The sequence below is a fragment of the Callorhinus ursinus genome, unplaced genomic scaffold (genome assembly GCF_003265705.2).
Source record: "Callorhinus ursinus isolate GAN/ISIS: 27379988/994484 unplaced genomic scaffold, GSC_fseal_2.0 scaffold31, whole genome shotgun sequence".
NCBI lineage: Eukaryota > Metazoa > Chordata > Mammalia > Carnivora > Otariidae > Callorhinus > Callorhinus ursinus.
Window position 1 is genome coordinate 785,814 of NW_027397093.1, and position 14,461 is coordinate 800,274.

The 14,461-nt window shown below is 42.2% G+C and overlaps 1 protein-coding gene across 2 annotated transcripts in view; it reads left to right on the plus strand.

The window, feature by feature from the left end:
• Positions 1-449: 449 nt before the first annotated feature.
• WAPL (WAPL cohesin release factor) overlaps positions 450-14,461 on the plus strand; it is an 89,919-nt gene continuing 75,907 nt past the window's right edge. For both annotated transcript variants that reach the window (XM_025880538.2, XM_025880539.2), the window contains exons 1-2: positions 450-931; positions 3,644-4,164. In XM_025880538.2, the coding sequence (XP_025736323.1) occupies positions 3,666-4,164 (499 nt within the window). In that variant the 5' untranslated portion in view covers positions 450-931; positions 3,644-3,665. The remainder of the gene's footprint in view (positions 932-3,643; positions 4,165-14,461) is intronic.

Below are 14,461 nucleotides of genomic sequence, written 5' to 3' on the forward strand. Positions count from 1 at the left end.
CTGCGCCGGGCCAGCACCCGCCAGGCCAGGTTGGAGGGCGGTTCCGAGCCGCGAGCTCCCCGCCTCCCCGCTCTCGGGCCGCGGCCCCAGCAGGCCTGGCGCAGCTGCACAGCCCACCGTCCCTAGACACCGGCGGGTCCCTCGGGGGGAAACGATTGACACAGCTGCCTGCACTGCGCCCCCCGGCTCTCCCCCGCGGCACCTGCGTCTCCCGGCCGGGCCGGGAGCTGGAATTGGCTCCCGAGCCCAGGCGGGTCAGGCCCGCCACGACCGCTACTCCCGCTACCCGCTCCCGCGCCCGGTTCCGAGCAAAGCGACCTCGCGGACCCGGACTACAACTCCCGTCGGGCGCCGCGGCCGGGCCAATGGCGGGCGCCGGAGCATGCGGGGAGCGGCGCCTGCGCGGCGGTTTGAGTAAGCGGCCGCGCGATTGGCTGCGGGGTCAGACGGCCGCGCGGGGCCTGTGGGAAGCGGAGTGACGGAGCGAGCGGCTGTTGGAGGAAGGAGGTGGGGGCCGGGAGTGCAAATGGCGTTGAGATGGTTCAGGGCCCTGTTCAAACTCCAGCGCTGACCATTCACCGGCGGAAGCGGCGGCGCAGGAGGCGGCGGCGGCCTAGCGGGGGCACGTAGCGGGCTCCGGTACCGGCTCCGGCGGCGGCGGCGGCCAGGGAGGCCTAGGCCCGGGCCCGGCCGGTGGCGCTCAAGGCGGGGAGGGAAGTTGCGGTGCCGCCGCTCCTCCCCCCTCCTCCACCGGGTTTCCTATTTACCCAGAGCGGAGTCGCGGGTTCTGACGGTGGCGGAGCCCCTTGCCTCTCTTCCCGCACAAGCCGGCCCTGCTCTCCCGCGCGGGACTCCCGCGCCCGTCCGTGGGCCGTTGGGAGCAGGATAGGCGGAGGCGGCCCGAGGCCAAAGCACCCGCCAGGCGCCGAGGGTAAGTGAGGTCTCGGGCGGCTGCCTAGGCCCGGAGGGAGGGTGGGGGAGGCAGGGGTCTGGAAGTCTCGCTGTCTCACCCACACAGCCTCTGGGGAAGTTGGGCAGGGGAATGACCTGAAGAACTCTCTTTTCCCTCTTTTATTTTTCCTTTTTCTGAGTTCCTTCCGGGCGGCTGCTGATTTACTTCCCTCCGCAAGCGCGGTCAAGTGCGTTGGTTTCAGCCCTGAGACCTTCGCAGTCTTTCCTCCGCCCCCGGCCGCCACCGAGGCCTTACACTGCCCTGGGGATTCAGTGGCAGAGGCTTCCGGGGCGTCGGAAGCTACATCCAGTTCCTGACGGTGGGGGGTGGGGAGGAGAAAAGTTGCGTGAGCTTCCAGCCGGAGGGGGCCGTCTCTCCCGCTACCTCCGGGTGCACCGACCGCCCCCAGGTGAGGATTTCTGGGTGGTTAGCTTCGCCCTTTCCGGCTTTCACTCCTTAGTGGAAGCCTTTAAGCCCTTGGGGATCCTAAAGACGTTGCACTTGGTTGAGGGTTAACTGTGAGGACTTTTTATCCCAGCGCACTTTCCTGAAAATTCGACCTGGCTTTGGGCAGAAGCAAGGGCCCAACGACCGAAAAAGACTTAGTTGTGAATCATTCTTTCCTTTTTCGTTAGGAAAGTCTTTGGAGTTTGAAGTCTGAGCAAGACAGTGTGTGTACTTGAGATATATTTAAAATATAATGTCAACTCTGCACACTTACTTGAATTTATACGTACTTTACACCCTAGGCTTAGATAATGCCATCTCAATTGTCCAGTGACTTCTAAAAAGACATGGAAAACTTGAAGTCAGAGGTAGGGGATATTACGTAATGAGCACCCATGTATTAATCGTTAAGATTCAACAGTTATTTATTCTTAACCAAGTGTTTCTCATCTACACACTTTCCGTTCCACACCCTTTAAAGCTAGAGAATTGCTGACGTTATTTCATTAGTATTTTAGTATATATTTATAAAAGATACGGACTCTTAAAAAACATAAGCATGATTTTCTTATCGCTTAATATATTTAACCCCTTTATATCAAGTGTTTGCAGACTTTCAACTTGCAACAGTGAATGCTTTGTGGTTCCAGGACCATTTTCCTCCTGGGTCCAAAGGAGCTCAAGTCTAGATTTTTGGTTTTTAGGTGATTACTACATTTTTAGGTGATTACTACCGTGAATTGTATACAAAACGTTCCAGCCTTGTTGGTGTATATGTAAATGTAGGTCTGTAGATCAGTGCTTTACATTCTTGGAGGAATGAAATGACTTCATTCTGTTGTTCTTACAGATACCAAATATACTTAGTTTTGTTTAGGCTGTATGTAACAGGAAAGACAGAGATTCTTTAGTGTAAATTGACAGTAGACGGGGAAATAGATCTCTCTCAGGAAAAGGTTTTGTATCATGTTAAAAGGTCTTCACACTATTTTCTCTTAATGGAGATCTGTATGATGACCAGTAGTTACTTTGTCAAATTAGAATTGGTTTCTAAATAAATATGAGAGAGGAAAATCCTCTATGAATATATGTAAAACAAAGTTTATAGTGATATAAGTTGCAAGAATTTAAGTTAGTAAAGGAAAAATACGTTTAAAGAATAGACAAAAATATATTCAAAAGTAGAAGTCAAATGTCCTTCCAGTTGTTGTATTTTAAATTTCAAGGTATGAAGATTTTCAAAACCTAGACAATTGTTCTTTTTTTTAAGGTGTATTTATTATAGCGATATTTAAACTTTAGAAGGTTGGAGTGTAGGAAATGGATAAGAATTGATAGTGTTTAAAAAGGACTGTAACTCGCTTTAAAAACGTTTTACTCTTGATTTACTGTCCTGAATTTTTTTTGTCATGGTATTTATTATTACGTAGACACATCAGGTGAGTATGTTTATCTATTATAAAGCAAAGAGGAAAATAAAGTTACATATTTCTGTTGCTTCGTTTAATAATCAGCAGACCAGTCTAATATGCTGGAGTTCACCAGCTTCAGAGAACCTAACTCAGCGGATGAGCACAGCACTATAGGGACAAGGAAGATAGAATAAGGAGATGACACACTAGGGAATATTTTTCAAGTCACAGTTCAAACTACGTTAGACCAAGAATCAGAATCTTTAAGATTGTTTTAAAAGCTGTAGATTTTAATACATGAGAAAATAGTACCATTTTTCTGACTTTTTCCCCTTCATTTGAATAAATGCTCTGAAGTTTGAAAGACCTGATTTAGTCAGTTATTTGATATGTCTGAGATCCTGAAAAAAATTAACATTTCATGTTTAAGACTTTATATTAGGAGTAATAACCCTATTCAGATTTTTTTTTTTAAGGTAACAGTGATATTTATAAGAATAGTGCATAGATTCATTTGAAACTTAAAAAAATTGATGTTCTGCTCTTAAATTGGTTTTGCGGATAAGTTGGTTTATCATTACGCTTGCTTACTTTGTAAGTAGTTTGTGAATATGTACTCATTGAAATAAGGAAATTGAGATCTGGAAATCTATAGAATAAAAAATGAGCCCCTTTCTTTATACACCCTCCCCATATTTAACCATTTTTAAAGGTTTATATCTTGAATGTTGAAAAGCCCTATGGGGAGACTCCCTGTTTCTTATTTTTATATTCATTGTTAACGTTTATTATTTGGTGATTATATATATTCTTACATTTTTTTTTTCCACAGAGAATATGAAACAGGTGTCAAAATGACATCCAGATTTGGGAAAACATACAGTAGGAAAGGAGGAAATGGCAGTTCAAAATTTGATGAAGTCTTTTCCAACAAACGGACCACCCTTAGCACAAAATGGGGAGAGACCACATTTATGGCTAAATTAGGGCAGAAGAGGCCCAATTTCAAACCAGATATCCAAGAAATTCCGAAGAAACCTAAAGTGGAAGAAGAAAATACTGGAGATCCTTTTGGATTTGATAGTGATGATGAGTCTCTACCAGTTTCTTCAAAGAATTTAGCCCAGGCTAAGGGTTCCTCTTACTCAGAATCTAGTGAAGCTGCTCAGCTGGAAGAGGTCACTTCTGTACTTGAAGCTAATAGCAAAATTAGTCATGCAGTGGGTGAAGACAGTGTTGTATCTGATAAATGCTTACATTTGGAAGAAACTTTGGTTGGGAAAGAAAAGAGCACAAACCGAATCTTAGAAGATGATGCAAGCAAAAGTAGCTGTGCTAACTTAATGACTTCAGGTAAGGTTTTGAATTTCTTTATTCTGAGCCGGAAGAGCTTTGTGTAAGCCATTTAGTTAAATGCTTTAAATTCTAAAATACCATGCTTCTTGGGTTTTCTTTCTGCGTTTGTGATTAATGGAGACTATAGATAATTTTGTAGAAAAGACTTAAGAACTTTAAAGAAAACAATTGGGGGGGCACCTGGGTGGCTCAGTTGGTTAAGTGTCGGCCTTTGGCTCAGGTCATGATCCCAGAGTCCTGGGATTGAGCCCCGCATCGGGCTCCCTGCTCCGCGGGAAGCCTGCTTCTCCCTCTCCTACTCCCTCTGCTTGTGTTCCCTCTCTCGCTGTGTCTCTCTCTGTCAAATAAATAAATAAAATCTTAAAAAAAAAAAAAAAACAATTGGGGGTTGAAATTTTACTTTAGCAACTTGGATATTAATGCTTCCAGGCTGTTACTCATGGTACATTTTGGGAATAGTTTTTCCAACATCCCTGACTCCATTTCCAGCAAGAAACATCTCTTTTTGTTGTCTTAGGATGACAGTATCTCATTTCTGTTACTGTGGAGGATTTGTATTGTTACTGATAATGGAAATGAGATGAGCATTTACAATGAGGATTAAGTTTAGGAGTGTTAGGCTTTCCTTCAAAACTAATTTAGAAAGATTAAGGAGGTATTGTGGAAACCTTGAAGAATTGAACTTCATTGCAATTTGAGATTTGTTTGGAGTCTGGCACTGGTAGCAGCTTGTATTAATAGATTTTAATCCACAAAACCAGTTGTATTTTTAAAGTGTTAATTTGTAAATCTGGCATCTAGAGTTCATTCAAAAAACAATATATTTTGTCCGTTTTACCCCAGTCCTTTTGTAAAAGACTTGAGACTTACAGTAACTGGTAAAAGTGCAATTAATTAAAAGACCGAAGAAGTGAGATTGGAGGTAGCAGGAGAGATAGCATGCTTGCTTTATTAGCAGTAGGACAAGGATGGCACTGTAGTTGAAAACAGACCTTAGATTTCGACTTCCTGGCAAGGTTTGGTGATAAAAAAGGTTATATAGATCTCATATTTTGAAAGGAAGTAAAGACAGAACTTTCCTAGTACTGAATTCTTAAGAGGAATTTGTCCTTGAGGCTTAATATAAGTTCCTCAAACAGTATTATAAAAGATTTTGCCTTGCATAGTTTTACTAAAAATGCTGAACATTTTTCACTCTTTTTCTCACCCTTGGATGAGAGGATGAGCCAGCTGTTATTGTCATTCCCTTGATTCTCCCGGTTAATTCTGATTTGGCTGTCCTTATGCTTTGCCTACATTTTCTTCTGAAGCATTGTTCAAAACTTAAGGTTAGGATAAACTTTCATTAAAAAAATAGCTTAAAAACTGTTTTCCAGATCAGCTCCTAAAAACATAATTATAGGACTGTTGAACCAGAATAAACTAACTCAGATCTCTTTACTTTAGATGAGGCTCAAAGAGGTAAAGTGACTATCCAAGGGTGGCTAGTGGCACAATTAGAATGAGACTCATTTATCGATTTTTAACATGTTGAACGCATACTGTGTGCCCTGCACTGTGATAGGCTGTGGGAGTGCTGTTCCACATCACTTATCCAGTGTTCTTACTGCTGTGTCTTGACCTCCGATAGTTAATCCACAGTGTGGGGTACATAGCCTGGAGGAAGGAAGATGAGACTGAGGAAATGGCGAAACTGGTCAAGGAAGGCACACACAGCTTCCCCAAGGGCTGTCTTTTTGAGAACAGGGCATCACTGGCAGGCAGAGAGTAATGGGATGAATGTTTAGGTAGAGGGACAATACAAACTTAGAAATTAAATATATGTAGACAGCAGTTGCTTATATAGTTTTGCTGATGTTAACATCTGTATCTGTCCACACTGCCATATGAAGTTGTTAGGTGGGAACTGCAAGCAGTTTTCTGTAGAAATGAGATATTAGCTTCCCAGTCTGATATAGCTAAATTGTACTACTGCTGCTGCTAACTGTGGACTGACTGGGAACCCAGACTCCATTATAGTAGTTTTGTGAGGAGAAAAATGTACTAAAATACAGATAAATAGATGTTTGAGAACATCTTGTCCCTCTTCCTTTTTCACGAGGTATCCTTAGTGAAAGGGCATGGGGCAGCCCTATGAATATTTTTTTTTCTCTCTTTTCCCTTGACCACCCAGAGCTGCAGCAACCCTGGCAGCCCCCTGTAGGATGAGACGAGATCTTTGAAGGAATACTTTTAGTTCTCATGGTAGTCTTCTTCTAAGTTCTTAAAAACCATTTATAGGTCTGTATGTTTCTAAGTTGATTATAGTTTTGGGAATACTTATAACCTTCCTTTTCTTTACCCCTATCCTCTAACATTTGGGCATTTCCCTGTTTCTAGACTTCCCGTATTATGTCTGTCAGATTGTCATCGCCTTTACTCTCCTTGAGCAAGCCTTCTGGTTTTAGTTGAAGTTTAGAAACCCAAACTTAAATTTTTTATAAAGGGGGTCTTTATAAATCGAAAGTGGTTGCTAACCTTTTTTGAACTAAAGATCCTTTGAGAATGATAAAATTTTCGACTCTTAAAAATAAAACTACATGTTAATGTCTCAGAACTCTCAGGTCATTTTTACACACTTGAGTCTTTGAGAAATTTTATGGTAAAGTTTGTTGAAAGTGCACTAGCTAAATTCCATAGTATCCTTCCAGTGGAATTCAGACCATTTTCACTGTAGAATTATATCACATCAGTGAAAAGGGCTTATCCAAGTTCAAATTTACTGTGTCATTTCTCCTGGCATTAAGTTTAAGGTGCATCTCTTTCTCCGAAGGGGAATATGTAGTTAATTTTTAGCTACTATTAAAATTCTTTCATATATTATTATTTTCTACCAGGTAGCACTTTTAAAAACTGTGGCTTATTTGGAGAGGAAATGCAGAATGAGGTCATGATAAAATGTATTATTGTTACCATTTTCCAAATAGATGTTTGATGGGAAAGAGAACTAGAAGCAAGATTACAAACTGAATGAGAACCAGAAAGAAGGGTTGAGTTGCTAAAATGTCCCTAACTTTTCATTTAAAAAACAAAACACTTAAAAAACAAAACAAAACAAAACAAAACACTTAGGGGCGCTTGGGTGGCTCAGTCGGTTATCTTCGGCTCAGGTCATGACTGCAGGGTCCTGACTGCAGGGTCCTGACTGCAGGGTCCTGGGATTGAGCCTCCTGTCAGGCTCCCTGCTCAGTGGGGAGTCTACTTCTCCCTCTTCCTCTGACCCCCCCCCCCCATTTGCTCTACACTTTCTCCATTTACCATCCTCTCTTCCCTGGATTATTATTTTTTTTTAAAGATTTTATTTATTTATTTGAGAGAGACAGAGATAGCGACAGAGAGAGCGTGAGCGGGAATGAGAGGGAGATGCAGGCTCCCTGCGGGGCTGGATTCCAGCACCCTGGGATCATGACCTGAGCCGAAGGCAGACCCTTAACCGACGGAGCCACCCAGGTGCCCCCTACTCCCTGGATTATTTTGAAGATTTACATATTTATTTGGGAGGGTGGGCAGTGAGGGAAAGAGAGAGTGTGTGCATGGTGAGAGGGAAAGAAGCAGACTCCCTGCTGAGCACGGAGCCCAGATGTGGCCCAGATATGGGACTTGGGGCTTGATTTCATGACCCTGAGATTATAACTCAAGCTGAAATCAAGAGTCAGACAGTTAACCTGCTGAACCACCTGGGTACTCCTCCCTGGATTATTACTATGTTTCATTTTTTAAAGATTTTATTTACTAGGGAGAGAGAGCGAGCACACACGCAACAGAGGGAGAGTGGAAGAGTTAGAAGCAGATTCCCCGCTGAGCAGGGAGCCGGACCTGGGGCTCCAATCTCAGGACCCTGAGATAACCCGAGCCAAAGGCAGATGCTTAACCAACTGAGCACCCCAGGCACCCCTCCCTGGATTATTTTAATGCAGATTCAGGACTTGTATTTTATCTGCAAATACTTAAGTTGTAATTGCTGTTAAAGTGAGTTCTCAAACAGGTGTGCCACTTAAAATGGCCCTTAGTAGGACCTAAAGGTTTGCCCTTATAAGAGGTCTTGGAATATTCTTTAAAGTGTTGAATCCAGGGCTGTGTGCATTAGGGGCAAAAGAAGGCTTCTCTTGCTTTTTGTATGAGGCTACTTCCATTTTCCATCTTTGTGCTTTCTGCTACAGGTTTTTAATCTGGACTCTAGAATAAAGTATGTAAAGACTTATATTTCCACTTGGCACACTTTGCTTGCCAGCCAGCTGGGATTCAGTCTACACATCCTGCCAAATATTGAGATAACTACTGCATAGTCTCTTAATTTGCATGACTGGTTTTGTAGCCAGTACATTTTTTCCATTTGCTTAAAGCTGTACTGAGTGTTTGTATGTTAGAGGGATGTTATTGTCAGGAATGTAAGAACTTTGATTTGGAACTGAAGATGATTTTTAGAAAGGGATGCATTGTTCTATTCCTGAAAGCTTAAAGTAGGCCAGGAATTTGTGAAGTGAGATGAGATTTTCATCTGCTTACTGGATAAAGTATAGGTGATTAATGAGGATTATTAAAGAATGCTGAAAGTATAGTATCATCAAGAGTTTCTAGCTTTCATTTAGGTATTGAATGTATTTGTTTAGAATTTATTTAAGTCATACCTAAAATTCTTTTAAGAGAAGTAGATAAGAGACCTGTTACTTATTTAGCTCCTACTTTATTTTGAGCCCTTTATATATCAGTCTGTTCTTAATCACAACTATGTAAGCCAGGCTTTATTTCCATTTTATAGAGGGTAAAGCACAGTTCAGTGAATAATTTGAATTATTAGTAGAAGATCTGAAAAACAACCAAAATGTTATTTTCATGAATGAACATAATTTTATCATATTTAAAGACATTTAAAATAACATGTCTCTGGGGCGCCTGGGTGGCTCAGTCAGTTAAGTGACTAGATTTTGGCTCAGAACAAGCCCGGCATTGGGCTCCTCGCTCAGCGGGGAGCCTGCTGGAGATTTTCTCCCCCCCCCCCCCCCCAGCTCGTGCACTCTCTCTCTCTCTCTCAAATAAATCTTTAAAAAAATAATGTCACTGTACAGTTTTATCTTGATGTTGGAAATGACCATTGGGAACATATTATGGATTCCCTCCTGTTGCTATTTAAATAATTTTCTTTTTAATAAGAATTGTGGCCTAAGTAATTATAATAGTGAATAAAACTGATGTATTTTTATAAGTAATAAGTATCTTCTATTTTTAATTTGTGTTATATACAAATGGAAATGCAAATGCAAATTCTGAAAGACATTGTAATTTTATTTTGTCCTAAAGTAGAACTTTTTTTTAGTTTGTTTATTTTTCTTAAAGATTTTATTTACTTATTTGACAGCAAGAGCAGGAACAAGCAGGGGGAGTGGGAGAGGGAGGAGCAGGCTTCCTGCCCAGCAGGGAGCCCATTGTGGGGCTCGAATCCCAGGACCCTGGGATCATGACCTGAGCTGAAGGCAGACACTTAAAGACTGAGCCACCCAGGCGCCCCTATTTATTTACTTTTCTAGTAATCTCTTTACCCAACATGGGGCTTGAACTCACTACACTTGATATTAAGAGTTGCATGCTCTTCCGACTGAGCCAGCCAGGTGCTCCAGAACTTTAATTTCTTGTAAAATATTTTCTTAGTAAAAGGAGGATTATTTTCAAGGTCTGAGCAATAACAAAAGTGCAGTTGACCACTAACAAGTTTCTTCTTGGATCCAGGTTGAATACCAGCCGTAGGAGAGTAGTACATAGAACTGATAAGCATAGTTTCTGCCCTCTGGGAATGGAGCTATTGATTTCTGCTGGTAATAATAAGTAACTGCTTCTAAAACAGTGACAACACATTTTTATATAATGGTGCTTTTCAGAGATTTTCCGTATGCCATATTTTTAGAATTTAGAGCCAGATGATACATACATTTTTCTGGTCCAATCTCTGACTCCAGGAAGCAGTCCGAAACTTTTCCAGAGCCCTGATGGTAGAAGAGGATAAATTTGTTCATAGGAAGGTCTCATGGATGCCTGCCTTCCAGCCATTCAGCTATTTTAGTGTCCTCTGTATGCTGAGTGCTTGTTTATGTCAATGAACAAGATCTAATTCACATTCTAGTGGGCAAGACATTGAATAGAGAATAAGAAGTGTGCTGAAAATTAGAAAAATAGAAGGGTCTGAGGTGCCTTGCTGGCTTAGTCAGAAGAGCCATGTGACTCTTGATCTTGGGGTGCTGAGTTCAAGCCCACCCATGTTGGGTGTAGAGATTAATTAAATAAGCTTTCCATTTTTTAAATTTATTCATTTGAGACAGAGCATGAGCAGGGGGAGGGAGAGGCAGAGGGAGAAGCAGACTCCCTGCTGAGCAGGGAGCCTGGTGTGGGGCTCCACTCCACGACCTGGAGATCATGACCTGAGCCAAAGGCAGACACTCAAACGTCTAAGCCACCCAGGTGCCCCAATAAATAAACTTTTTAAAAACAAAAAGAAAATATAGGGTCATATGAGAGTGTATAATAGGCTATTTACCTGGTCAGAGTGAGGGGTAGGGACAAGGCTGACATTTAACTTGGGACCGGCTGCTGTACTGAGCAAGGATAAAAGTGGCAGAGCTTAGTGGCATGGGAAGTGAGGAAGATGGACACATTAAGAATAATTCTCAGGTATTTAATGTGAGCAAATGGTAATGTCATTCATTGAGATAAATGGACATTTTGAGAGTAAGTTCATCAGTTCAGGTTTGGGCACATTGGATTTGAGGTATTTGTGAGGGATATGATATGTTGGTATGGAACTTAGGTAAGAAGTCTTTGTTGGAGATAATACATTGAAGATTCAGCATATAAATGTTATTTGAGGGGTGCCTGGATGGCTTAGTTAAGGGTCTGATTCTTGGTCTCAGCTCAGGTCTTGATTTCAGGGTCGTGAGTTTAAGCCTTGTGTTGGGCTCCATGCTGGGTATGGAACCTACTTAAAATAAATGAGTGAGTGAGTGAGTGAGTGAATGAATGAATAAATAAATGTTATTTGAAATTATAGGATTAGATGAAGTCATTGAGAATGTAAGAGGAAAAAGTACTGAGCTATGAAGAACTTGTAGTACTTGATGGAGACAAGAAGAAGAAAAACTAGATAAGGAAATTGAGTAAGAGTAGCTAGAGCATCAGTAGGAACATTGAGTCACTGCTATTTTATAGAAGCCAGCAGAAAGGTGTTCATGAAGGATCAGCTGAATTGGAATGCTATTGCAAAATCAACAAGAATGAGGACTGCAAAGCTGGCATTGGAGTGTGCAGCTTGGGTTGGAACAGTCTGAGTAGTGCGTACATAGTGAAGGTAGGGGTAGCAAGAGTGTACACAACTTGTTAAAGATGTTTGAAGGGGAGAAGAGAGGTTCTGAAAAGTTACGAGGTGATGAGGGGTTCCGGAAGGTTTGATTGCATGGGAGAGCCTTGTAGCATAAACTTCAAAGCATAGGGGAGAGAAGGGATGCCAAATTTTCTGGACAGGAGGAATGACGGATGAGAATGTGAGCTTACAGAGAGGTGGAAGATAAGGTGGTTTATGGAGGAAAGCATTTTTCCCCCATGAAATGATAGAAGAGGTTATCTCTGAAAGCGGGAAAAAAGGGCAAGGAAATACGAAGGCCAGAGTGAAGGAACAAAGGGTTCAAACTGGTGTTGCAGAAAATGGAAGGAGCTGTGTAGAGAGAATTTTTGGACATTAATGAGGCCTTAGTGAAGATTATATCATTAGAAACTCATGGTTTCTAACTCACCTCATTGTGTTAGTGCCCCTCTCCCCACCTTTAGTAGGTCCTGTTAGCCAGAACCTGCACAGAATATAGAATATTGGATAGGAAAATTAGATTATCCTGGATTGTCATTTTTGTCTGACAAGATGTGGCATGACCAGATAGAGAAGAAAGGATTTAGGGTATTGTCCAGAGAGTGACTGAAGTAATGGACTATAGAATTTAAAATATTTAAGAACTGGACAAGGCTGGTGGATAGGAGAAAGGAGAGAAGAGGGTCAGTATACTGAAAGTCTTAATAGAAGTCAAGAGTGGGGTTACTGGAACAGGTTGAATAGTTAGTAGGTTGTGATTGAGAAGTGGGTTATCTGATTTTAATATTTAAGAGGTGAAGCGTTCTAGGACAGGACAAGTTTCTGCATGAAACTGAGAATTGGTGTCTGAGCTGGAATGTAGAAGACTACGGATGGGAGAAGGTTAAAGAACCGTGAGGTCAGGAGATTGGGATTTGGTGGAATTCAGCATGATAGCAAGACTGGCATGAGGGTAAGTTATAAATCCTGTGTAAAACCCTCATATGAAGAATAAGAGGTTGTTAGATGACAGGTAAGGGGAAGATTAGAGGGTAACTAGCTAAGTGGCACAAGCCTCAAAAGAATAGGCTTTTTTATAAGAGGGTGGAGTAATAATAGTTTTATAAACAGGCTCTGGAGAGCCAGCATACCAGTGACCCCAAAGCATCCTACTCTCAGATACTTAAAGGGGTTGCAGGAGAACAGGCACGTGTAGTTAGGGTTCAGCTAGGGCATGGAAGTGGTAGAGGGAATGAATCCCCAGGTATATGAGTGTCCTGATCACCTGTGTGCTTTAGACTTAAGGATTTGGGTGGTGGTGGTGCTCAGTTGTTGGATTATGAGATCGGAAAGAAGTACAGATAAATTTTGAGTATTGAAGTTCAGGAGAAGGTAGATCACAAGATGTGTTTACATTTTGGATCCTGACCCAGAGAAACAGATGGGAAGCATGGTGGCTTTAGAACCAAATTTTCCTATAGCAGTTTAAAACCATATATATGTGTAAAAGATTTATTGAGAGAGAGAGAGACAACGCACATGAGTGTGCACATGGGGGGAGGGGCCCAGGGAAAGAACCTTCAAGCAGACCCCCTGCTGAGCCCAGAGCCTGACTCTGGGCTCTATCCTAGGACCCATGAGATCATGACTGGAGCCAAAACCAAGAGCTGGAGGCTTAACTGACTGAGCCACCCAGGCACCCCTCCCCGTATGTTTTTTTAGTTCCAGTCTTGATTTATCAGTCAAGGTCCCAACTGGAAATAGGTGGCATGCCCCAATTAGGCTAATGCCAGGAAAGTATATTTATAAAGGAGCTGTTTACATAGGTGTGGGGAGAATGTTAGGGGAAGCACAAAGGATGGTGTCGTAGGCTTGGTTAGCTGCAGTGAAGCTATTATCACCCATTTTCACAGGGACAAGAGATCATCTGAGCCATAGAGAGGAAGCCACCTTAAGAGGAGCAGTATCCTTCTGTTGAGGGGCTTCATAAGCAAAGTGCTGGAGGGGTAACGTACCCTGAACCTAAATTTCCTCTTTCCCTCCTTTGTACTGCTGGGGCTCCTCATGGGTAGAACCCAGTGGAAGAAGTAAGGAAACTTTGATATACAGGTCAGCCTCCTGAGAGGGCTGAGATCAGGGTGGAGAGTGGATCTGGAAGGACAAGTGGAAAATACCTGGTGTAATATCTTTTTTTTTTTTTTAATTTGCATTACCTTTATTAGTGAGATTGAGTATCTTTTCATATTTTTTTTCTTTATGGTGCTGTTTATTTTTATTTTTATTTATTTTTAATTTTTTATTGTTATGTTAATCACCATACATTACATCATTAGTTCTTGATGTAGTGTTTCATGATTCATTGTTTGTGCATAACACCCAGTGCTCCACGCAGAATGTGCCATCTTTAATACCCATCACCAGGCTAACCCATCCCCCCACCCTCCTCCCCTCTAGAACCCTCAGTTTGTTTTTCAGAGTCCATCGTCTCTCATGGTTTGTCTCCCCCTCCGACTTACTCCCCTTCATTCTTCCCCTCCTGTCTTTTTCTTTTTTCTTAACATATGTTGCATTATTTGTTTTAGAAGTACAGATCTGTGATTCAACAGTCTTGCGCAATCACAGTGCTCACCATAGCACATACCCTCCCCAATGTCTATCACCCAGCCACCCATCCCTCCCACCCCCCACCACTCCAGCAACACTCAGTTTGTTTCCTGAGATTAAGAATTCCTCATATCGGTGAGGTCATATGATACATGTCTTTCTCTGATTGACTTATTTCACTCAGCATAACACCCTCCAGTTCCATCGACGTCGTTGCAAATGGCAAGATCTCGTTCCTTTGATGGCTGCATAATATTCCATTGTGTATATATACCACATCTTCTTTATCCATTCATCTGTCGATGGACATCTTGCCTCTTTCCACAG